Source organism: Narcine bancroftii, chromosome 8, assembly GCF_036971445.1.
Source record: "Narcine bancroftii isolate sNarBan1 chromosome 8, sNarBan1.hap1, whole genome shotgun sequence".
Taxonomy (NCBI): Eukaryota; Metazoa; Chordata; class Chondrichthyes; order Torpediniformes; family Narcinidae; genus Narcine; species Narcine bancroftii.
This window is the reverse complement of record NC_091476.1, coordinates 3,448,885-3,476,385: the sequence shown is the minus strand read 5'-3', so window position 1 is coordinate 3,476,385 and position 27,501 is coordinate 3,448,885. Positions and strand designations below refer to the sequence as shown.

At 37.6% G+C, this 27,501-nt stretch overlaps 1 protein-coding gene across 5 annotated transcripts in view; it reads right to left on the bottom strand.

The window, feature by feature from the left end:
* LOC138740263 (sorting nexin-13) overlaps nt 1-27,501 on the bottom strand; it is a 114,632-nt gene that overhangs the window by 13,970 nt on the left and 73,161 nt on the right. For all 5 annotated transcript variants that reach the window (XM_069892633.1, XM_069892635.1, XM_069892632.1 and 2 more), the window contains 4 exons: nt 23,063-23,176; nt 21,074-21,187; nt 17,296-17,614; nt 10,625-10,691 (listed from right to left, as the gene is read on the bottom strand). In XM_069892633.1, the coding sequence (XP_069748734.1) occupies nt 10,625-10,691; nt 17,296-17,614; nt 21,074-21,187; nt 23,063-23,176 (614 nt within the window). The remainder of the gene's footprint in view (nt 1-10,624; nt 10,692-17,295; nt 17,615-21,073; nt 21,188-23,062; nt 23,177-27,501) is intronic.

Below are 27,501 nucleotides of genomic sequence, written 5' to 3'. Positions count from 1 at the left end.
TGACCTTAACAGAAATGGGGAAAAAAATGGACAAGATGGAAGAGCGGGCAGTAGCAGCAGAAATGGAGGTAGAAGACTTAAAAAAGAAATTGGAGGAATCTAATAAAAAAACTAAAGAGACACAAGAATTACTAGCCCAAAAAATAGATATAATGGAAAATTATAACAGAAGAAATAACATAAAGATAGTGGGCCTTAAGGAAGATGAAGAAGGCAAGAATATGAGGGAGTTTATAAAAGAATGGATCCCTAAGGCCCTAGGATGTCCAGAACTACAGCAAGAAATGGAAATAGAAAGGGCACATAGAGCATTGGCCCCTAAACCACAACCACAACAAAAACCAAGATCTATTGTAGTAAAATTCCTAAGATATACTACAAGAGAAAAGGTACTGGAGAAGACAATGGAAAAAGTAAGAGAGGGCAACAAACCACTGGAGTATAAAGGGCAAAAAATCTTCATTTATCCAGATATAAGCTTTGAACTCCTAAAGAAGAGAAAAGAGTTCAATACAGCAAAAGCGATTTTATGGAAGAAAGGATATAAATTTACACTGAAGCATCCTGCGGTATTGAAAATATTTATTCCAGGACAACAAAACAGACTATTCTCGGATCCAGAAGAAGCACGAAAATTTGCAGAACAATTACAAAAATAGACTGAGGGATGAAGACGGGTAATGAGAGCAAAAATTATCACGATTGATATGTATGTGGGTAAAGACAAAAATAGACTGAGGGATGAAGAAGGGTAAGGAGGGTAAAAATGACCACGATTGATATGTATGCGGGTAAAGAGGTATAAGAGTGAATAGAGACAATGGGCATATGTGAAAGTATCTGTAATTAGAGGAAAACATAGAGAGTATAGACAAGAATTAATAAGAGAAGGCAATGGAATAGAGAGAATAAGGAGGGAATTAAAAGAGTGACCTTTGTGACATATAAAAAGCGAAATCTTTTCTGGGGGGGGCTGGGTGGGGGAAAAGAGCGGTCACTGCAAAATCAGTTGACGCTTGCGAGTGGATTCGCAAATCCAAATGGAGAGGGGAGATGTGGTTGTCCGACAAGGGATAAAGGGCAACTCAGGAGGGGAAGGGGAGACTGGGGATAAAGAAGATAGAAATAGGAGAATAAGGAAAATGTTGGATGTTGTAGGAATGTTGTCTGGTAAAGAGTTGAAAATAAGAAAACAGAAATGGAAAAGGAGGAAAGGTAATGATGGAAAAACGGAAAGAGAAGATAAACAAAATATAAAATGGCTACGCTGAACTATATGACTCTAAATATTAATGGAATACATAACCAAATTAAAAGGAAGAAACTACTAAATTTACTGAAAAAGGAAAAAATAGATATAGCATTTGTCCAAGAAACACACTTAACTGAATTGGAGCACAAGAAATTAAAGAGAGATTGGGTAGGACATGTAACAGCAGCATCGTATAATTCAAAAGCAAGAGGAGTGGCTATATTAATTAGCAAAAATGTGCCATTTAAAATAGAAGAGGAAATAATAGATCCAGCAGGGAGATATGTTATGATAAAATGTCAGATATATTCAGAGCTTTGGAATCTACTTAATATATATTCACCTAACGAAGAAGATCAAAAGTTTATGCAAGATATCTTTTTGAAGGTAGCTAATACGCAAGGGAACATACTAATAGGAGGGGATTTCAATCTGAATTTGGATCCAAATATGGATAAAACGGGGAAAAAAATTAACAGGAAGAACAAAGTAACCAAATTTATAATTAAATCAATGCAAGAAATGAAACTTGTGGACATATGGAGGAAACAAAACCCAAAAGAAAAGGAATACTCATACTACTCGACTAGACATAAAACATACTCAAGGATAGACCTATTCCTGTTACCAGCCCACATTCAAGGGAGAGTTAGGAAAACGGAATATAAAGCTAGACTATTATCGGACCACTCACCCCTGTTATTGGCAATAGAGCTAGAGGACATCCCTCCAAGAATGTATAGATGGAGATTAAACCCCATGCTACTTAAAAGACAGGATTTTAGAGAATTTATTGAAAAACAATTAAAAATGTACTTTGAAGTAAATACGGAATCAGTGGAAGATAAGTTTATACTATGGGACGCAATGAAAGCATTCATTAGAGGGCAAATAATAAGTTATGCAACCAAGATGAAGAAGGACTATAACCAGGAAACAGAGCAGTTGGAAAGGGAAATAATAAACATAGAAAAAAAATTAGCAATAAAGGAAGATACAACCAAAAGAAGAGAATTGGCGGATAAAAAAATAAAATATGAAACATTACAAACATATAAGGTGGAGAAGAATATAATGAAGACAAAACAGAAATATTATGAACTAGGTGAAAAAACACACAAAATCTTAGCATGGCAGCTTAAGACAGAGCAAACTAAGAAAATGGTATTGGCAACAAGGAAAAAAGACAAACAAATTACATATAATCCAAAAGAAATTAAGGAAAACTTCAGAGAATTCTATGAACAATTATACCGAACCGAAAACGAAGGGAAAGAAGGGAAAATAGATGAATTTTTGACTAAAATTGAACTACCAAAACTACAAATAGAGGAACAAAATAAATTAACAGAACCATTTGGAACAGTAGAAATACAAGAGATAATAAAAAATTTACCAAATAATAAGACACCAGGAGAGGATGGATTCCCAATAGAATTCTACAAAACATTTAAAGACCTAATAATACCGCCCCTCCTGGATGTAATCAACCAGATTGATGAGACACAAAACTTACCAGATTCATGTAAAACAGCAATAATTACAGTGATACTAAAACAAGGGAAAGATCCACTCTCACCAGCGTCATATAGACCAATATCTCTGCTAAACACAGATTATAAGATAATAGCTAAACTATTAGCGAACAGATTAGCAGAACAGGTACCGAAAATGGTAAATTTAGACCAAACTGGATTTATCAAAAAAAGACGCACAACAGACAATATTTGTAAATTTATTAACTTAATTCATGCAGTAGAAGGAAATAAAGCACCGGCAGTAGCAGTTGCTTTAGACGCAGAGAAGGCCTTCGACAGAGTAGAATGGAATTACTTGTTCAAAGTATTGCAAAAATTCAGTTTACCGGAGAAGTATATTAATTGGATTAAAGCATTATATAAGGGACCGTTAGCGAAAGTGACAGTAAATGGACATGTATCAAAGCAATTTAACTTAAGCAGGTCAACGCGGCAGGGATGCCCACTATCACCATTATTGTTTGCGCTAGCTATAGAACCACTAGCAGAATCGATAAGAAGAGATAATAATATAAAAGGAATAAAAATAAAAGACAGGGAATATAAAATCAGTCTGTTTGCGGATGATGTGATAGTGTACTTAACAGAACCAGAACTATCAATAAAAGAACTATATAAGAAATTGAAGGAATATGGAGAAGTGTCGGGATACAAGATAAACGTAAATAAAAGTGAAGCAATGCCTATGAATAACGCGGATTTCTCAAAATTTAAGGAGGAATCCCCATTCAGATGGCAAACGCAGGCAATAAGATACCTAGGTGTGCAAATAAACAAAAATCTAGGCCAATTATATAAACTCAATTACAATCCACTAATGAAAAAATTACAGGACGATTTAGAGCATTGGAAAGAGCTACCACTAACACTGATAGGAAGGATAAACTGTATTAAAATGAACATTTTTCCAAGGATACTATACTTATTTCAGGCATTGCCAATACAACTGACAGAAAAATTCTTCAAAGAGTTAAAGAAAATAATAAGGAGATTTTTATGGAGAGGGGGGAAACCGAGGATAGCACTAGATAAATTAACAGAATGGTATAAACAAGGAGGCTTACAATTGCCAAACTTCAAAAATTATTATAGAGCCGCACAATTAAGGTACCTATCAGATTTTTATCAAACAAGGGAAAAACCAGACTGGATGAGACTAGAATTAGATAAAATAGGGGAAAAGATACCTGAACACATATTATATAAATGGGACGAAAAATTGGTACAACATAGAACTTCTCCAGTATTACACCATCTCCTCAATATATGGAAGAAGATTCATGTAGAAAGAAATAAAATAAATTACCAAATACCAAAACTAATATTGACGCAAAATAAGCTACTCCCTTTTACAATAGACAACCTTGCCTTTAGAAAATGGGAAAAAAAAGGGATTAAAAGAATAGAAAATTGTTTTTCAGGAAGTAGATTCTTATCCTTTGAACAAATGAGAGATAAGTACAATATAACTGGAGATACAGCGCTGGCATATTACCAACTGAGATCCTACTTGAAAGATAAATTAGGAAGCAACTTGAGTTTACCAGAGGGAAGTAACCTTGAATATGTGATTACAGATACAATGTTAATCAAAAGATTTATAAAAAATATGTATATTAAACTGCAAGAAAAGGAGAATGAGGAAACAAATGGTAAAACTAAACAAAAATGGGAACAAGATTTAAATATAAAGATAAAAAAGGAAACATGGGAGAAGTTATGCTCTGGAACGATGAGAAATACAATAAATACGAGGCTGCGTATGATACAATATAATTGGTTACACAGACTATACATTACACCGCAAAAGTTAAATAAATGGGACCCAACAGTATCTGATAGATGTTTTCGATGTAAAAAAGAAAGGGGAACAACAATTCATGCAATCTGGACATGTGAGAGAGTAGAAAAATTTTGGGATGATCTCAATCAGATATTAAATAAAATAACAGAAAACAATATACCAAAGAATCCAGAGATCTTTCTCCTAAGTAACATAAAAAATAAAGAATTTGGAATTGACTTGGAAGATGCACAAAAAAGATTTGTCAAGATAGCCCTAGCCGTAGCAAAAAAATGTATTATGTCAACCTGGAAAATGGAAGATAATTTGAAAATACAACAATGGTATATAGAAATGAATAAATGTATTCCATTAGAAAAAATAACATATAGTTTAAGAAATAATATTGAAATATTCGAACAAGTATGGGAGCCTTACATTAAATACAATAGCGAAAACCTACCGGGAACAAACATTACCTAAGTTGATGGAAGGAGAAGAAAAGAAAAGAATGGACTCAGTAGAATTTCTGGTGTATTTTTGTTGAATGACAACATTGTCTAATTGAATTAATGCAACCTAGATTGTATACCTAAAATGGATGAGAGGGGGGGGGGGGGTGGGGGGGTGGCTTGGGAGGAGGGAGGGGGGAGGGAGAAAAAGTCACTGTAAATGTGTGGAAAAGAAAAAGTGTATATCATGGCTATTGTGATTTATGGTGTGAAAAATAAAAAATTTAAAAAAAAAAAAAAAAAAAGATAGTGGGCCTTAAGGAAGATGAAGAAGGCAAGAATATGAGGGAGTTTATAAAAGAATGGATCCCTAAGGCCCTAGGATGTCCAGAACTACAGCAAGAAATGGAAATAGAAAGGGCACATAGAGCATTGGCCTCTAAACCACAACCACAACAAAAACCAAAATCTATTGTAGTAAAATTCCTAAGATATACTACAAGAGAAAAGGTACTGGAGAAGACAATGGAAAAAGTAAGAGAGGGCAACAAACCACTGGAGTATAAAGGGCAAAAAATCTTCATTTATCCAGATATAAGCTTTGAACTCCTAAAGAAGAGAAAAGAGTTCAATACAGCAAAAGCGATTTTATGGAAGAAAGGATATAAATTTACACTGAAGCATCCTGCGGTATTGAAAATATTTATTCCAGGACAACAAAACAGACTGTTCTCGGATCCAGAAGAAGCACGAAAATTTGCAGAACAATTACAAAAATAGACTGAGGGATGAAGACGGGTAATGAGAGCAAAAATGATCACGATTGATATGTATGTGGGTAAAGACAAAAATAGACTGAGGGATGAAGACGGGTAATGAGGGTAAAAATGACCACGATTGATATGTATGCGGGTAAAGAGGTATAAGAGTGAATAGAGACAATGGGCATACGTGAAAGTATCTGTAATTAGAGGAAAACATAGATAGTATAGACAAGAATTAATAAGGGAAGGTAATGGAATAGAGAGAATAAGGAGGGAATTAAAAGAGTGACCTTTGTGACATATAAAAAGTGAAATCTTTTCTGGGGGGGGCTGGGTGGGGGAAAAGAGCGGTCACTGCAAAATCAGTTGACGCTTGCGAGTGGATTCGCAAATCCAAATGGAGAGGGGAGATGTGGTTGTCCGACAAGGGATAAAGGACAACTCAGGAGGGGAAGGGGAGATTGGGGATAAAGAAGATAGAAATAGGAGAATAAGGAAAATGTTGGATGTTGTAGGAATGTTGTCTGGTAAAGAGTTGAAAATAAGAAAACAGAAATGGAAAAGGAGGAAAGGTAATGATGGAAAAACGGAAAGAGAAGATAAACAAAATATAAAATGGCTACGCTGAACTATATGACTCTAAATATTAATGGAATACATAACCAAATTAAAAGGAAGAAACTACTAAATTTACTGAAAAAGGAAAAAATAGATATAGCATTTGTCCAAGAAACACACTTAACTGAATTGGAGCACAAGAAATTAAAGAGAGATTGGGTAGGACATGTAACAGCAGCATCGTATAATTCAAAAGCAAGAGGAGTGGCTATATTAATTAGCAAAAATGTGCCATTTAAAATAGAAGAGGAAATAATAGATCCAGCAGGGAGATATGTTATGATAAAATGTCAGATATATTCGGAGCTTTGGAATCTACCTAATATATATTCACCTAACGAAGAAGATCAAAAGTTTATGCAAGATATCTTTTTGAAGGTAGCTAATACGCAAGGGAACATACTAATAGGAGGGGATTTCAACCTGAATTTGGATCCAAATATGGATAAAACGGGGAAAAAAATTAACAGGAAGAACAAAGTAACCAAATTTATAATTAAATCAATGCAAGAAATGAAACTTGTGGACATATGGAGGAAACAAAACCCAAAAGAAAAGGAATACTCATACTACTCGACTAGACATAAAACATACTCAAGGATAGACCTATTCCTGTTATCAGCCCACATTCAAGGGAGAGTTAGGAAAACGGAATATAAAGCTAGACTATTATCGGACCACTCACCCCTGTTATTGGCAATAGAGCTAGAGGACATCCCTCCAAGAATGTATAGATGGAGATTAAACCCCATGCTACGTAAAAGACAGGATTTTAGAGAATTTATTGAAAAACAATTAAAAATATACTTTGAAGTAAATACGGAATCAGTGGAAGATAAGTTTATACTATTGGACGCAATGAAAGCATTCATTAGAGGACAAATAATAAGTTATGCAACCAAGATGAAGAAGGACTATAATCAGGAAACAGAGCAGTTGGAAAGGGAAATAATAAACAATAGAAAAAAATTTAGCAATAAAGGAAGATACAACCAAAAGAAGAGAATTGGCGGATAAAAAAATAAAATATGAAACATTACAAACATATAAGGTGGAGAAGAATATAATGAAGACAAAACAGAAATATTATGAACTAGGTGAAAAAACACACAAAATCTTAGCATGGCAGCTTAAGACAGAACAAACTAAGAAAATGGTATTGGCAACAAGGAAAAAAGACAAACAAATTACATATAATCCAAAAGAAATTAAGGAAAACTTCAGAGAATTCTATGAACAATTATACCGAACTGAAAACGAAGGGAAAGAAGGGAAAATAGATGAATTTTTGACTAAAATTGAACTACCAAAACTACAAATAGAGGAACAAAATAAATTAACAGAACCATTTGAAACAGTAGAAATACAAGAGATAATAAAAAATTTACCAAATAATAAGACACCAGGAGAGGATGGACTCCCAATAGAATTCTACAAAACATTTAAAGATCTAATAATACCGCCCCTCCTGGATGTAATCAACCAGATTGATGAGACACAAAACTTACCAGATTCATGTAAAACAGCAATAATTACAGTGATACTAAAACAAGGGAAAGATCCACTCTCACCAGCGTCATATAGACCAATATCTCTGCTAAACACAGATTATAAGATAATAGCTAAACTATTAGCGAACAGATTAGCAGAACAGGTACCGAAAATGGTAAATTTAGACCAAACTGGATTTATCAAAAAAAGACGCACAACAGACAATATTTGTAAATTTATTAACTTAATTCAAGCAGTAGAAGGAAATAAAGCACCGGCAGTAGCAGTTGCTTTAGACGCAGAGAAGGCCTTCGACAGAGTAGAATGAAATTACTTGTTCAAAGTATTGCAAAAATTCAGTTTACCGGAGAAGTATATTAATTGGATTAAAGCATTACATGAGGGACCGTTAGCGAAAGTGACAGTAAATGGACATGTATCAAAGCAATTTAACTTAAGCAGGTCAACGCGGCAGGGATGCCCACTATCACCATTATTGTTTGCGCTAGCTATAGAACCACTAGCAGAATCGATAAGAATAGATAATAATATAAAAGGAATAAAAATAAAAGACAGGGAATATAAAATCAGTCTATTTGCGGATGATGTGATAGTGTACTTAACAGAACCAGAACTATCAATAAAAGAACTATATAAGAAATTGAAGGAATATGGAGAAGTGTCGGGATACAAGATAAACGTAAATAAAAGTGAAGCAATGCCTATGAATAACGCGGATTTCTCAAAATTTAAGGAGGAATCCCCATTCAGATGGCAAATGCAGGCAATAAGATACCTAGGTGTGCAAATAAACAAAAATCTAGGCCAATTATATAAACTCAATTACAATCCACTAATGAAAAAATTACAGGACGATTTAGAGCATTGGAAAGAGCTACCACTAACACTGATAGGAAGGATAAACTGTATTAAAATGAACATTTTTCCAAGGATACTATACTTATTTCAGGCATTGCCAATACAACTGACAGAAAAATTCTTCAAAGAGTTAAAGAAAATAATAAGGAGATTTTTATGGAGAGGGGGGAAACCGAGGATAGCACTAGATAAATTAACAGAATGGTATAAACAAGGAGGCTTACAATTGCCAAACTTCAAAAATTATTATAGAGCCGCACAATTAAGGTACCTATCAGATTTTTATCAAACAAGGGAAAAACCAGACTGGACGAGACTAGAATTAGACAAAATAGGGGAAAAGATACCTGAACACATATTATATAAATGGGACGAAAAATTGGTACAACATAGAACTTCTCCAGTATTACACCATCTCCTCAATATATGGAAGAAGATTCATGTAGAAAGAAATAAAACAAATTATCAATTACCAAAACTAATATTGACGCAAAATAAGCTACTCCCTTTTACAATAGACAACCTTTCCTTTAGAAAATGGGGAAAAAAGGGATTAAAAGAATAGAAAATTGTTTTTCAGGAAGTAGATTCTTATCCTTTGAACAAATGAGAGATAAGTACAATATAACTGGAGATACAGCGCTGGCATATTACCAACTGAGATCCTACTTGAAAGATAAATTAGGAAGCAATTTGAGTTTACCAGAGGGAAGTAACCTTGAATATGTGATTACAGATACAATGTTAATCAAAAGATTTATAACAAATATGTATATCAAACTGCAAGAAAAGGAGAATGAGGAAACAAATGGTAAAACTAAACAAAAATGGGAACAAGATTTAAATATAAAGATAAAAAAGGAAACATGGGAGAAATTATGTTCTGGAACGATGAGAAATACAATAAATATGAGGCTGCGTATGATACAATATAATTGGTTACACAGACTATACATTACACCGCAAAAGTTAAATAAATGGGACCCAACAGTATCTGATAGATGTTTTCGATGTAAAAAAGAAAGGGGAACAACAATTCATGCAATCTGGACATGTGAGAGAGTAGAAAAATTTTGGGATGATCTCAATCAGATATTAAATAAAATAACAGAAAACAATATACCAAAGAATCCAGAGATCTTTCTCCTAAGTAACAAAAAATAAAGAATTTGGAATTGACTTGGAAGATGCACAAAAAAGATTTGTCAAGATAGCCCTAGCCGTAGCAAAAAAATGTATTATGTCAACCTGGAAAATGGAAGATAATTTGAAAATACAACAATGGTATATAGAAATGAATAAATGTATTCCATTAGAAAAAATAACATATAGTTTAAGAAATAATATTGAAATATTCGAACAAGTATGGGAGCCTTACATTAAATACAATAGCGAAAACCTACCGGGAACAAACATTACCTAAGTTGATGGAAGGAGAAGAAAAGAAAAGAATGGACTCAGTAGAATTTCTGGTGTATTTTTGTTGAATGACAACATTGTCTGACTGAATTAATGCAACCTAGATTGTATACCTAAAATGGATGGGGGGGGGGGGGTGGGGGGGTGGCTTGGGAGGAGGGAGGGGTGGGGGGAGAAAAAATCACTGTAAATGTGTGGAAAATAAAAAGTGTATATCATGGCTATTGTGATTTATGGTGTGAAAAATAAAAAATTTTAAAAAATTAAAAAAAAATATCTGTTTTCAGGTTAAGCTGTCAGGAGAACCAACATTCAGTGTGGACTTTGCATTTTGATATACACTGTTTCCTTCTGTGTCAATTAGTACCTAATGTTTGTTAGCAGTATCTACTGTTAATTATTAAGTATATTAATCATGAGCCACTTACTTCTTCCTGAATACTAGGATATATTTTACCAGTTGCAATACGACTGTTATCTTGAAATTGTTACGCTCTGCAAAAGAAAAAATATAGTTGTCAGGAAGTTTGATGGAGATCACATTCATTCATTCATAAATATTTTAAATGGAGTTAAACAGCAGAAGGCCATTCAATCTAACACACAGGGCCAACATTATGAATGAGCTAAATTAGCCGATGACACCACAGTTGTTGGCAGAATCACAAATGACAATGAGGAAGCCTACAGGAGGGAGATAGATCAGCTCAATGAATGGTGTAACGACAACAACCTTGTGCTCAACAACAGAAAAACCAAGGAGGTGATTGAAAATCTTCAGGAGGAAGTCAGGGAAACATGACCCAGTCCTCATCGAGGGCTCAATAGTGGAGAGGGTCAAGAACTTCAAATTCCAGATGCCAACATTGGCGGTTGCTTTAGACACAGAGAAAACCTTTGACAGGGTAGATTGGAATTATTTATTCAAAGTATTACAGAGGTTCAACCTACCAGAGAACTATATTAATTGGATTAAAATTATATAAGGGACCATTGGTGAAGGTGACAGTAAATGGATATATAATCGAACCAATTTAAATTAAGCAGGTCAACTAGGCAGGGATGTCCACTATCTCCCTCACTGTTCACTTTAGCTATAGAACCCTTGGCAGAACTGATAAGAACAGAAAATAAAATAAAAGGGATAAAAATAAAAAAGGAATATAAAATCAGTCTATTTGCAGATGACATCATAGTATACTTAACAGAACCAGAATTATCAATAAAAGAATTACATAAGAAATTGAAGGAATATGGAGAAATATCGGGGTACAAGATCAACACAATTAAAAGTGAAGCGATGCCAATGAATAAAGCGGATTTCACAAAGTTTAAGAAAGAATCACCATTTAAATGGCAAACACAAGCAATCCGATACCTAGGTATTAGACTAGATAATAATCTAGGCCAATTATACAAATTTAATTATCAGCTATTAATGAAGAAATTACAAGATGACTTAGAACATTGAAAAGATTTACCACTAACACTGATAGGAAGGGTAAATTGCATTAAAATGAATATCTTCCCAAGGATACAATATCTATTTCAATCGTTACCAATTCACCTAACAGAGAAATTCTTCAAGGAGCTAAAGAAAATAATAAGGAAATTCTTATGAAAAGGGGGGAAACCAAGGATAGCGCTAGATAAATTAACAGAATGGTACAAACAAGGGGGCTTACAACTACCAAACTTTAATAATTATTATAGAGCAGCACAATTAAGATATCTATCATATTTTTATCAAACAAGGGAAAAACCAGATTGGACCAGGTTAGAGCTAGATAAAATAGGGGAGAAGGTACCAGAACATTATACTTTATAAGTGGGATGAAAAACTGGTGCAACATTGAAGTTCACCAGCACTGCACCATCTGCTCAACATTTGGAAGAAAATTCACATAGAAAGGAAAAAAACAAATTACAAACTACCAAAATTATTATTGATGCAAAAATCAACTAATCCCTTTCACAATAGATAACCTTTCCTTTAGAGAATGGAAGAGAAAAGGGATCAAAAGAATAGAAAATTGTTTTTTGGGAAATCATTTATTATCTTTTGAACAAATGAAGTCTTTTTTCTTTGGCTTGGCTTTTTTGGGAAATCATTTATTATCTTTTGAACAAATGAAGTACAAATATGGTATAACTCACAGTACAATGTTTGCATACCACAAGTGTTTGCATACTTAAAGGACAAATTGGGAAGCAGACTGAGGTTACCAGAAGGAAGCAGCTTTGAATATGTGATTACAGACACAATGATACTTAAAAGATTTATAACAAACATGTACATCAAGCTGCAAGAGAAGGAAAATGAAGAAATAAGCTGTACACCCAAACAAAAGTGGGAACAAGATCTAAACATAAAAATTAAAAATGAAACAATAAACACAAGGTTACACATGATACAATATAATTGGTTACACAGGCTATATATCATGTCCCAAAAGTTAAATAAATGGGACCCAACAGTATCAGATAGATGTTTTCACTGTAAGAAGGAAATGGGAACAACAGTACCACAGAGCCCACCTCACTGACAAAAGACAAAGGAGGAAAAACCCAACACCCAACCCCAACCAACCAATTTTCCCTTGCAACCGCTGCAACCGTGCCTGCCTGTCCCACATCAGATTTGTCAGTCACCAACGAGCCTGCAGCAGACATGGACATACCCCTCCATAAATCTTCGTCCGCAAAGCCAAGCCAAGCCAAAGAAAGAAAAATATAAGAAGGAAAGAATTAGGCCTCAAATTGGATGAAGCACAAAAAAGATTCATTATAATAGCCTTAGCTGTTCCAAAAAAATGTACAATGTCAACTTGGAAATCAGAAGAGAGTCTGAGAGTACAGCAATGGTTCATGGAAATGAATAAATGTATTCCATTGGAAAAAATAACATAATTTAAAAAATAAAATCACAGAATTCGAACAAATTTGGGAACCGTACATGGAACACAACAGAGAGGGCCACCGCGGACCTCCACCCCCTAAAATGATAGAATGAGAAGAAGATTAAATGAACTGACCCAGTGTGTAAAAGTAGATGACACAATTTTCTTGTTTATTTTCAGGTGTGATGACATTGTTTAATGGGTTTATTGTATTGTATATGTTGAACGTTTAGTGGGTAGGGAGGGGGGGTGGGAAGGAGGGAGGGAAGGGAGGGGGGAAAAAGGGGAGAAAATGACACTGTGTATATTCAAGAGGGAAATGTTTGTGTATATTTTGCTTAATATGGTTCATAGTGTGAAAAATTTTTTAAAAATTAAAAAAAGAACTTCAAATTCCTGGGTGTCAACATCTCCAAGGATCTGTCCTGCAGCCTCCACGTTGATGCAATCACAAAGAAGACTATACTTTATGAGGAGTCTGAGTGATTCAACATGTCACCGAAGACTCTCATAAACTTCTACAGGTGTACCGTGGAGAGCATTCTGGCTGGTTGCATCACTGCCTGGTATGGAGGCGCCAACCCTCAGGACAAGAATAAACTTCAGAGGGTTATTAATTTGGCTTGCGACATCACAGGCACCAGACTCCACTCCATCGAGGACATCTACATGAGGTGGTGTCTTAAAAAAGCAGCCTCTATCCTCAAAGATCCCACCACCCAGGCCATGTCCTCTTCAGTCTGCTACCATCGGGGAAAAGGTTCCGGAATCGAAAGGAGAGCCCTCAGCGGCACAAGGACAGCTCCTTCTCCACTGCCTTCAGATTCCTGAATAATCAACGAACCAAAGACACGGCCTTACTTTTTGTTCACTAGTATTGTTAATTTTTTTTTTACAGTAAAGTTGTAAGATGGTTATAAATATGAATGTTTGCACTGTGACGCTGCCACAAAACAGCGAATTTCATGACTTGTTCATGACAATAAATCCTGATTCAGAAATAATTAAATTATTCCCTTTCTCTTATTCTACAGCCTTGCAATTGTTACCCTTTGAGTATTTATCCAATTCCCTTCTGCTGGTTACCGTCAGACCTGCTTCCACTACTCTTTCAGATGACAGGCTCTGGATAAAATTAATCTTTCATCAAATTTACATAACCTTCCTGTGAACAAAATTAGTCGAGTGCAGCAAAAAGAAACGAGATGGATGCAACCAAAATGCGGAGTTTACAACGGTCAGTAAACCCCAAACAGGTTGAACTCTTCTCTCTGTTTAAGGGGCTGACTTGTCTTAAAATTATGGGAAGATTTGCTGGTTTCAATGTAGGAGAGGACAATCACTAATGACAATCACTAATGATTCCATTAGGAATTCAGAAGAAACCTGCAACTGTAAGGAGATTGTTGTATTCCAATTAAAAATGACAGGAATGTGGATTAAACATGAAGGACATTTTAAATAATTTTAAATTCATGAGTTTCCGTTAATTTTTGTAGTTGTATCTAGTGCTGTTTAAGATGATGAAATGTAGCAAATATATTAATTGATATGCATGTATTTCTAGAGTCAGGAGAACCAAATTCTGTGAATGTCTTTCAATATAATGGGGCACACACAGGCTGTCTGTTCGTGGAGGACAAAAGCTGTGGACGCAGCAGGGGCAGAGAAGTGATTTGCTGCAGTAACATCTCAGGGAGTTAAATATCACTGAAGAAGTCTTGAGATCAATCAACTGCCTTCTTGCCTGTCATCATATTACAGTCAGTCAGAATGTAATCCAGAAACAGTCTTGATTGACACCTATTTCACTCTACAAATGTCTGTTCTTGTGCAATCTTTGCAGCATCTATGTGCTGATACACTAGCAGGTTGTAGGAGAAGTCCACCCTTTTAAAAAAGGCCTTATATTCGGCCTCTCTAAGGAAACAATTTCACAATAGTCTGCTCTCCCATTCAGAAATTTTGGGTACAATTCCATCTTACTAAAACCACAGAAATGCTGGAGGAACTCAGCAGGCCTCGCAGGTCCATAGGAGGCAAAGATATTTTACCGACACTTTGGGCTTGAGCCTTTCCTCAAAGTATAAGGCTTGAATCATCGGTTTTCTATCTTCATCTCCTGTGGACGCTGTGAGACCAGTTGAGTTCCTCCAGCATTTCTGCGTTTTTTTTCTACAATCACCGCGACCGCAGACTTTCATGTTTTAAACAATTCCATCTTGCGTTCAGTTATAAAATGTATGTAACACCTTTTTACATACTGGAATTTCAATATGTTGACAATGTTTGTTGTGCACCACCCAATCTCCTTCTTCTTCTTCTTCTTCTTTGGCTTGGCTTCGCGGACGAAGATTTATGGAGGGGGTAAAAGTCCACGTCAGCTGCAGGCTCGTTTGTGGCTGACAAGTCCGATGCGGGACAGGCAGACACGGTTGCAAGGGAAAATTGGTTGGTTGGGGTTGGGTGTTGGGTTTTTCCTCCTTTGCCTTTTGTCAGTGAGGTGGGCTCTGCGGTCTTCTTCAAAGGAGGTTGCTGCCCGCCAAACTGTGAGGCGCCAAGATGCACGGTTTGAGGCGATATCAGCCCACTGGCGGTGGTCAATGTGGCAGGCACCAAGAGATTTCTTTAGGCAGTCCTTGTACCTCTTCTTTGGTGCACCTCTGTCACGGTGGCCAGTGGAGAGCTCGCCATATAACATGATCTTGGGAAGGCGATGGTCCTCCATTCTGGAGACGTGACCCACCCAGCGCAGCTGGATCTTCAGCAGCGTGGACTCGATGCTGTCGACCTCTGCCATCTCGAGTACTTCGATGTTAGGGATGAAAGCGCTCCAATGGATGTTGAGGATGGAGCGGAGACAACGCTGGTGGAAGCGTTCTAGGAGCCGTAGGTGATGCCGGTAGAGGACCCATGATTCGGAGCCGAACAGGAGTGTGGGTATGACAACGGCTCTGTATACGCTTCAATCTGAGGCGCCTGCACGCTCACACCAAGACACAAGAGAAACTTGTCCGTGAACTACTCTTTGCAGACGATGCCGCTTTAGTTGCCCATTCAGAGCCAGCTCTTCAGCGCTTGACGTCCTGCTTTGCGGAAACTGCCAAAATGTTTGGCCTGGAAGTCAGCCTGAAGAAAACTGATGTTCTCCATCAGCCAGCTCCCCACCATGACTACCAGCCCCCCCACATCTCCATCGGGCACACAAAACTCAAAACGGTCAACCAGTTTACCTATCTCAGCTGCACCATTTCATCGGATGCAAGGATCGACAACGAGATAGTCAACAGACTCGCTAAGGCAAATAGCGCCTTTGGAAGACTACACAAAAGAGTCTGGAAAAACAACCAACTGAAAAACCTCACAAAGATAAGCGTATACAGAGCCGTTGTCAATCTCCTTCACATTTTTGTTAAAAAGTTGGGAGCAAATGCTGAAGGAATTTTCAAGGCCCACAAAACAATTCCAGTGAGGTCCATGTTGTAATCATTTAAGTTAAATTTGCAATAAATATATTGCATTGCTTATGGTCTCATGATATTCCAGAATGCTATGCAGACATTTGAAGAGTTTCAACTCCCTGTGGTGCAGGTAAAGCCACAACTAATTTACTAATGTCATCTGAATGAAGATTGTATCAGAGAGAGAGAGAGAAATCTTCTTCCACAACCACCTCACATTGATTGAGGAAAAAATAGCTGAGGTTCTTCAAAGAACCTAGCTTATCAATTGAAAGATTGTTCTTATCTGGTGAAACAAGTAAAATTATCAACCCACTGTTTGAATTCCACATTATTTTAAGATAATTATGAGAGACTTCAATTGTGATTTTGTGTACACATATTTAAGAAACTCCCTCAGATTATTTGCTTCTAGATTGAACAAGTATTTTTTTTTTATTTTAAATTTAGACATACTTTCTGCCCACGTGTCTGTGCCACCCAGTTACCCACAACTCTGCACGTTTTGAACGGTGGGAGGAAACTAGAGCACCTGGAAGAAACCTGTGCAGACACGGGAGAATGTGCAAACTCCTTACAGACAGTGCCAGATTTGAACTCCGGTCACTGGTGCTGTAACAGTGTTACACTTTTCTTGCTGATTCTGTGAGTGGACTGATGTTGTGGGCAGATGTCGGTATATGAGCTATATACTTTGGAAATAATGCAATTCTGCTTTAAAAAGAAAAAGAAGTTTACCTAGACACATTATTTCTCCCAGGAGCTTGTGAATTTGGTGAGCAATGCCTTCAGGAAGTTCTGTGCATCTACCAGAAACCGTCTTTCTCCTTTTGTGACCACCACTGGCTTTTTGAACATCATTGTCTGTCATGGACCTGAAGGAATGATCAAAATCTTCACCATCACAAGTCATTGTAGAAGGAAGAGACTCCGCAGACTCCGCGAGATGCATCTCCAACATTCCTGGATTTGTTTTGGGAGGTTCAAAAGCTTCTTTCCCTTCATCCAAGTTATTTTCATATGGACTCTTTAAAGTCTCATTCTCTACGTCAGTTTCCTGTGATATGCAAAGCATGAATGAAATAAACATTGCACTGAAAATATCACAGAACCAGAGGTTTCAGACTTTGTCATTATTAAATGGCACAGATCATTAGTTGCAATACACAGGGCTCAGGCCCAAAATGTTGGTTATCCTTTACTTTCTATGAAAGGTGCCTGTCCTGCTAAGTTTTTCCAGCACTTTTGTGTATTGCACCTGACCTCCGCGTCTGCAGACTTTTTTCTTTAACACACATCATTACTTAGTCTGCAGAACAAAAGGTTGTTATTTCCTTCCTGTTACTGCAACCTCCGCCATCTCCACGAGTCCTGCATTCTTTCCATTCTTGCTCCTTACACGCCCTGACATTCTACTATTGTGCTGCTGGTTTTCACACCTCCACCTACCAGGGCTTGAGGTTCTGCAATTCACTCTTCTATGTGGAACCGGGGAACCCAACAGTTTGATCCAACTTTCATCACCTGCTTCAAAATCTTTGTCAAGCTTTGTGGAAGAATGCACTTTGGGACACGAGGTTCTATTTAAATGTACACTTGACTCTGCAGAACTATCCCAGGAAAACTTTATCAGGGAAAAGAGGAGGAATAGAATCTGCTCTGCCATTCAGTCTGTTCGTGCCTGATCCTCTATCAATGCCACGTTCTTGGTCTTTCCACATGCCCTTTAAAACTATTTGTATATAGAATTTCCTCCAATAGGAAAACTGTCCTTGCTACACTGCCAGAATTTTGAATGTATATTTTAAATATTTCTAGATACAACATGGTGACAAACCCTTATGGCCCATAAGCCCCCACCACTCAAATACACCCATGTGACCAATTCTGTATTCTTTGGAGCATGGGAGGGAACTGGAGCACCCAGAGAAAACCCACGCAAACACGGGAGAATGCATCAACTGCTTTCTGACAGCGCCGGATTCGTACCTGGATTATTTGCGCTGTAATAGCATTGTTCTAATCGTTATACTAACCGCATGTTAAACGTGTGACATAAATGGAAGTTGTTTCTTTACTCTCATAGCATTAGAGCTACACAACATGGAAACAGGCAATTTGGTACAACCTGTCCATACCAACCAAGGTTCCCATATGAGCTAGTGCCCACTTGCCCATATCATTCTAAGTTCTTCTACCCATGAACCTGTCCAAATAGATTTTAAATGTTGTAATTGTATATACATCCACCACTTCCTTTAACAACTTCTTCTGCATATGTACCACCCTCTGTGTGGAAAAATTTGCTCCTCAAGCCTCATTAAATTTTCTCTTCACCTTAAATCTATGCTCTCTACTTTTAAACTCCCGTCTCTGGGAAAAAGACTGTGGTCATTCCCCTTATTAATGTTCTACACCTGTAAGGTGACCCCTGAGCCTCCTATGCTCCAGTGAATAAAGTCCAAGCCTATCCAATCTACCCTTATAACTCAAGGTGCCCCAGTCCCAGTAACACCCTCATGAATCTTGTTTGCACCCTTTCAGTTTAATGCCCTCCTTCCTCTAGCTAAGGCACCAAGAACTGCACACATTCTCCTTTCATCAGGTTTGGTTCCATTTCACTCCTTCTATTGGCCTGCATCTTCAGCAGTGCCTTACCTCACCCACCTCCCAAACCTCCAGGTTCAAGAACAGTTCCTTTCCAACAGCTATCAGGCTCATAAACCACCCCATGTTACACTCATCACATAGTGTACTGTTCTGACAACACAAAAGAATCATCTGCACTAATACAAGTTAATTCTTTTGGTGCGAGGATTATTGTGAATATTTATTATCTATCCATCATACGTATTTATTGTCTCTTTTAATTCAATTCAATTAGTTTACCGTTTATCATAGTTTTTCTTTGATCAGCTACAGAAGAAAGTATTTCAGTGAGTATGTACATGTACAATGTATTTAACAATTAACCCATAATTAACCTTGTCATTCACTTTGCTGAAAGGTCTATTCTCACGGGTTAGCTCCTGCTAACAGAGGGTCTCAGATTCGGCTCTCCATACTCAAAGTGCCTTGAGAAGCAGAAATTAGTACTCAATCAGAACGTCTTTATCTCCATTTTGATTTTCAAGTCAAAGGTTGAAAAACTGTCACTATGGCCAGGCTCAAAGGGTGAATCAAACTCTGAGCTGGTCCTTCAGTGCAAAGGAAGTCTGCACTTTGGATATGCTGTTTGTTTCAAATCAGGTCTCTTCTCTGCTCAGGAGGACACACAAGACACAATTTGGAAGCAATGTTGTAGAACATAAGAAGCAGCAGCAGGAGTCGGCCATTTGGCCTGTCAAGCCTGCTCTGCCATTCAATAAGATCGTGGCTGATCTGATCATTGACTCAACTCCACCCACCTTCCTTTCCCCATATTCCTTCATTCCCTTTTTATGTAAAAATCTAACTGAACCTTAAATATGTTTAATGAAGTCGTCTCAACCACTTCCCTCGGCAGACTTATCCCTTCCTGTTATTTATCTTTCCATTAACATCAGTATGTGAAACACAGAGGAAATTTTAAAAAATAATTTAAACAAAATATGTGGTCATTTATAATATCTGTCCATCCCATGTCTTTTACAGCCATTGATGTATTTTTCTGGTGTAACACCTTTGGATCAGAATTTGAGGACATTATTTCCATGCCCATTTCAGCTGCTTTCTACAGGCAAGTTGGTTTCTCCATTCTCTATGATTCAAAGGTGCTACATCGGAAACATTCATCAATACTGATAAATGGCGTGGGATGTCAGGAGGTTATAAAAGTCCAAATTTTTAAAAAAAATTATAAATACAGCACAAATCATTCTGGCCCACGAGCCCGTGCCACCCAAATGCCCCAGTGAACTTGTTTGAAGGATGGGAGGAAACTGGAGCATCCAAGGGAAATCCACTCAGGCACGGGGAGAACTACTTACAGACAGGAGAGTAGAGAAGAGAGGAAGGGACAGGAAGAAGCACAGGCCAACAGGCAAGAGGTCATATGTGGATATGGGTGGGAGGATAGAAAATAAAAACTGCTGAGACATGTTAGGGAAGGGTAGTTCTCTGAATGGAGAGGGAAAGGGATGGGGCGCTGGTGGAAATGAGAGAGAGAGAGTGACAGGATAGGGGCCCAACCGAAACTGGAGGAGTTCGTGTTAATGCTGTCTAGTTGGAGTGTGCTCAGATGGAATATTAGGCATCTCCATCCAATTTGTGGGCAGCCTCGGTTTGGTAGGAGCATGAGGCTGTGGATAAACATGTCATTCTGGGAATGGTGTGTGGAATTAAAATGGCTAGCCACTGGCCACTGAGACGTCCCCGTTATTGTAGCAGACAGAGCAAAAATGTTCAACAAGACAATCTTTCAGTTTACATCCAGTCTCTAGGATGTAGAGGACTTTAACCTTTTTGTTGAACTGTTTAACTTTTTCACACAATAAGTCAGATTCAAAAGTCTAAGAAATCATCTCTCTGTTCATACCTCATTCCCCTCAGCAAACAGCGGTGTGAGCAGCCCCCAGTAGTCTCGATCATCAGGAGAGAAAAAATTCAGTACAATCTCACTCCTCATCACAGATTCATCAGAGATCAACATCTGCAACAGAAATGCACCAGGTTTCAATCTAACCTGTTGGATTTGTTCCTAGAGTAGTTTCCTTCCCAGTGGAAGTGCAGAAGTCAGCCATAACATTGTTATAGGCTGATTTCTACAGTGCAACATACTTGTTTTTATAAAAATGACACATTTAAAAATTTTTGCAACTGTTCTAATTAAGTTTCCAGAAACAGTACAAGGTGCCAGATGTTTAGCTTCCTGAAACAAGTCTCAGTTAGTTTTTGTGGTGGATCAAAAGACCCCATATCCTAAATATCCAATAGAAAACCAGCTTTACATGACTAAACAGTAACTGGCCCTGAGCCATTGGGTTCAGCTGAATGTATTCTGCAAAGCTCATTTCTTCTGTACACCTTGATTATTTCAGTACCTCACCAGCACTTCGAATAGCTGTTCATGATGGAGTTTGATTTCAGATAGTAACATTATGCTTCAGTTTAAAACATCCAAAAATATGACATTCATTAAAATAAATATTTATGCAACAACCTGGCAGATTGGAACATTACAAATGTCATGCAACTCTTTAATAAAAAGATGTTGGCCACAGGCAGATAACGGTCAGCCAGTTAGCATAACTAGTCAGGAAAATGCTTGAAGCTATCATTAAGGAAGACACAGTGAAACATCTGGATAGAAATGGTTCTATCAGGCAGAGCAGAATGGATTCAGGAAGAACAGGTCATGTCAATAAATTCACTTGTTTCTTTGAGGATATAATGAGTACAGCTGATGGAGGGTAACAGGAAGATGCTGTATTCTTGAATTGCCAGAAGCTGTTTTTACAGTGAAGTATTAAAGACTTATCCATGAGTAGAAGATACATGGAGTTGGGGAGTAATGTATTAGATGAATAGAGGATTAGAGTTGGGTGTTTCTCTGGTTAGCAGTCAGTGGTGAGCAGAGTGTGGCTGGGGCTGGTGCTGGGCCCACAATGGTTCACGGTATACATTCATTAATGATTTGAAGGAGGGGACCAGGTGTGGTATATCCAAGTTTGGTGATGACACTAAATGGAGTGGAAAGGTAAATTGTGTAGAGGATGGAAAGAATCTGCAGAGAGTTAAATGAGCGGGCAAAAGTCTGGCGAATGAAGTACAATGTTGGTAAATGTGTGATCATCCACCGGAAGGAAAAACCCATGATCAAAATATTGGTGAAAGATTGCAGCGTGCTGTTGTGGATTGGGACATGGGAGTGTGCTGGCATGTGAATTGCAAATACTGTTGTTGGTTTGCATTGCAGCAGAAGATAAATGGAACATTGGATGTCATTGAAATTAGGGACCAGGGATTGAAATTAGGACCAGGGATGTCCTGCTGCAACTCTACAAAGTACTGGTGAGGCCGCACCTGGAGTGTGTGTGCAGTTCTGCTTACTCGAGAAAAGATATACTGGCTTTGGAGATGGTGCAAGAGATTGGCCAGGTTGATGTGGTTGAGGAAAAGTGGAGTCACCTGGGACTATACTCTCTGGAATTCAGAAGAATGAGAGCTAATCTTATAGAAACATATGAAATAAAGAAAAGGGATAGATTAGATCGAAGCAGGAAAGTTGTTTCCACTGGTAGGTGAGACTAGAATGAGAGGACCTAGCCTCAAGATTTGGGGGTTGATTTAAGACAGAGATGAGAAGGAACTTCTTTTCCCAGAGAGTGGTAAATCTGTGGAATTATCTGCCCAAGGAGGCAGTGGAGGTTGCTTCATTAATCCGTGATATTTTTGCATTATAGGGAATAGACAGATAGATGGGGCTGAATCCACATCCAGATCATCCAGGCTCAATAGACAGATTTCTTGTATAAAATATTAATTTATCCTTCATACAGGATCAATGAATCACTGGTTCTTTCACCTTCAGAAACACATTCAGCTGATGCTTAAAATCTTCTCTGAATTCATTGTTGGGCATGTCAGAGGGCAAGCCATTGACTGATGGCAGCTGAGCATCAACAAAGGTGCAGAATGTCTGAAAAATAAAGAGGGCAGATTTGGTGGAATATTACGTTAAGAATGAATTGCCACTCAGTTTGACAACTGGAGTGCAGAGATTAAATGATCTGCGCAGAAGTTCATCTTGAGATGCTTCTACAAATTTGTATAATCCATCTATTAAACTCCACAACTAGAATTTGGATCCAATGACTTCAGCAGAACTGAATATGAGAAGGATAGATCGACAGACACCACTGCTGCTAAATTGTGCATTTAGTGCAGGGAACAGAAGATGAACTTCCACCACAAAGTCTCTTCCAAGAACATTAAACTCTATTCCTCAATTTACCATATTTTTGCCATAATATGTAACTTACTAGGGACTGGACCCTCGATTTATAAAGTTCTTTTTTTAACCATATTGGAAAGTGTGACAATCCCTGCCCATACAGAACAGCATTTCTGTGGAGATTGTCAAGGGGCTGCATTGGCTGGTTTTTATTAGGATTCACCAGAATTTATCCCTCAATCTGGCATCAAATGCCTTTGCAGTTCTGAGGACTGTATCTCTTGGATATTATGTTTGAGTTGTAAGTAAGAACATGAAACTGGACCTAATTGAGGGCATCAGTTTTTCATGGAGGTTTTCACCATCAGTAGTACAAATAATCCTTAAGGATGCTTAACATTGAACATAATTCCTCTGGTGTTTGCTGATCCTGCCTGGGAAACAGGCACTAGCTGTCCACCCTATCGGTGTCTCTCAAAATCTTGTAGACCTCTATCAAGTCTCCTCTCATCTTCTCTGCTCCAAAGTGAAAAGTCCCAACTCTGCCAACCTTGCCTCATAAGACTTGTTTCCCAATCTAGGCAACATCCTGGTAAATCTCCTCCGCACTCTCTCCATAGCTTCCACATACTTCCTATAATGAGGTGACCAGAACTGAACACAATACTTTAAGTGTGGTCTTCCCAAAGATTTGTAGAGTTGCAACATGACCTCTCTACTCATGAATTCAACCCCCCTATTAATGAATCCCAGAATCCCATAGGCCTTCTTGACTATCTTATCAACCTGCGCAGCGACCTTGAGGGATGTACTGATTTGGACATCAAGGTCCCTCTGTTCATCCACACTCTTAAGTAACCAACCATTAACCCTGTACTCAGCCTTCTGGTTTGTCCTTCCAAACAGCATCACCTCAGACTTAACCAGATTGAAATCCATCTGCCATTTTTCTGCTTAACTCTGCATCCTGTCTATATCATCTTGTAACATTCGACAACCTTCAGCTCCATCCACAACTCCTCCAACCTTCATGTCATCCACAAACTTACTGACCCATCCATGTCTTCATCCATGTCATTTATAAAAATCACAAAGAGCAGGGATCCCAGAACAGATTCCTGTGGCACTCGACTAGTCACTGACCTCCAGGCAGAAAACTTTCCTCCAACTACTACTCTCTGCTTTTTTCCTGCAAACCTGCAGCCAAAGAGGATTCAAAGATCATAGCTACTGCCTCAGCTCTCTCTTCCCTCACTTCCCACAGCTGCCTGGGGTCTATTGCATCCGATGCAATCTTGATGTTTCTAAGAAGATCCAACACTTCCACTTCCTTAATCTCCACATTGTCCAGCTCACACGCCCGTTCTTTTCCCACTAAAGTCCTTTTCACTTGTGAATACTGGACACAAAGTATTCATTCAGGACCTCTCCAACCTCCTCTACCTCCAGGCACATGTTGCCTCCCTTATCCTTTAGCAGCCCCACCTTCATTCTTGTCATCCTTTTGTTACTAACATACACGTAGGATGCCTTGGGGTTCTCCTTAATCCTACATGTCAAGGCCTTCTCATGCCCCCTTTGAGCTCTCCTAAGTCCTTTCTTAAGCTCCTTTCAGGTTACCATATACTTTTCATGAGCCCTTCCGGTTTCCTATATCTAATGTATGTTTCCTTCTTCCTCTTGACAAGTTGCCTGACCTGTTTTGTCAGCCACGGTCCCCTTTTCCCACCATCTTTTCCTTGTCCCAGTGGGACAATCCTATCCTGAACCTTGCCCAATTGTCCCTAAAATTCCTCCATGCTTTCATCCTTAAACACATCTTTCCAATTTATTCTCGCTAGTTCCTGCCTCATCACTTCATAATTAGTCCTTCCCTAGTTAAGAACTTTCCCAGTTTGATGGTTTATATCCTTTTCCACAGCTAAGCTATGTTGAAGCTAAGGAATGATAATATCACATCATTTTTCTCACTTTCCATCATACAATATTATATCAGAAATAACCTGGATGACAGAGGCTACTCAGGAATGGCAATGCCCTCTAGAAAGGTGGTTAGCGTCATGGGCCCGACTGACAATATCCATGCAACTTTGCATTTCTACAACCCTATGGACAGGGGTATGTTGCGACCATCAAGGTTTACTACCTTGTGAAGATATTATTATGGTTTTATTGTATTGTAAATGTTGAATATTTATGGGTTTTGGAGGGGGTGGGTAGAGGGGAGGAAGGGAAAGGGGAGAAAAGACCACTGTGTAAATTTAATGAGAAACTTTTGTACATATTTTGGTTGATATGGTTCACAGTGTGAAAAATAAAAAAATATTAAAAAAAAAAAGATTTATTACCTGAATTACATTATGAGGCACATTATTTTGGAGACAAATAGCAATGGCAATAGAATTCAGAAAGCGGTACAATGTTAACATCAGTGCTCATGTGGTGATGAAGACCATACAGTGAAGACTGGAGGAAATTATGGCTAAAGTATGTGCACAACTGTAAAAATCTTCAAGGAGATGCTGCTGTTAATAGCAAAACTATTAGCAAAAAGATTGGCTGCCTGTGTATCAAAAAGAGTAAAACAAGATCAAACTGGATTTATTAAGAAAAGACGAACAATGGACAATGTCTGTAAGTTCATTAATTTAATCCATGCAGTACAAGGAAATAAGATACCAACAGTGACTGTTGCTTTAGATGCAGAGAAAGCCTTTGACAGGGTAGAATGGAATTATGTATTCAAAGTATTACAGAGGTTCAACCTGCCAGAAAAATATATTAATTGGATTAAAGCATTATATAAGCGACAACTGGCGAAGGTGACAGTAAATGGATATGTATCGAACCAATTTAAATTAAGTAGGTCAACTAGGCAGGAATGTCCACTATCTCCCTCACTGTTCGCTTTAGCAATAGAACCATTGGCAGAACTGATAAGAACAGAAAATAAAACAAAAGGGATAAAAATAAAGGAGAAGGAATATAAAATCAGTCTATTTGCAGATGACATCATAGTATACTTAACAGAACCAGAAATATCAATAAAAGAAATACGAAAGAAATTGAGGGAATATGGAGAAATATCGGGGAACAAGATCAACACAAATAAAAGTGAAGTGATGCCAATGAATAATGCAGATTACACAGAGTTTAAAAAAGAATCATCATTTAAATGGCAAACACAAGCAATCCGATATCTAGGTATTAGATTAGATAATAATTTAGGCCACCGATACAAATTAAATTATCAGCCATTAATGAAGAAATTACAGGATGACTTAGAACATTGGAAAGAATTGCCACCAACATTGATGGTAAATTGCATTAAAATGAATGTCTTCCCAAGGATACAACACCTATTTTAATCGTTACCAATTCCTTTAACAGAGAAATTCTTCAATGAACTAAAGAGAATAATAAGGAAATTCTTATAGAAAGGGGGGAGGGGAGGAAACCGACGATAGCGCTAGATAAATTAACAGAATGGTACAAACAAAGTGGTTTGCAGCTACCAAATTTTAAAAATTATTATAGAGCAGCACAATTAAGATATCTATCAGATTTTTAATCAAAAAAGGGAAAAACCAGATTGGACCAGATTAGAGCTAGATAAAATAGGAGAGAAGGTACCATAACATATACTTTATAAGTTGGATGGAAAACTGATGCAATATAGAAGCTCACCAGTACTGCACCATTTACTCAACATAGAAAGGAAAAAAACAAATTACCAACTACCAAAATTATTATTGATGCAAAATCAACTAATCCCTTTCACAATAGATAACCTTTCCTTTAGAGAATGGAAGAGAAAAGGGATCAAAAGAATAGAAAATTGTTTTTTGGGGAATAATTTATTAACATTTGAACAGTTGAAGTACAAATATGGAATAACTCATGGTACAATGTTTGCATATCATCAACTGAAAGCTTATTTAAAGGACAAATTGGGAAACAGACTGAGATTACCTGAAGTAAGCAGCTTTGAATATGTGATTACAGACACAATGATAATTAAAAGATTTATAACAAACATGTACATCAAGCTGCAAGAGAAGGAAAATGAT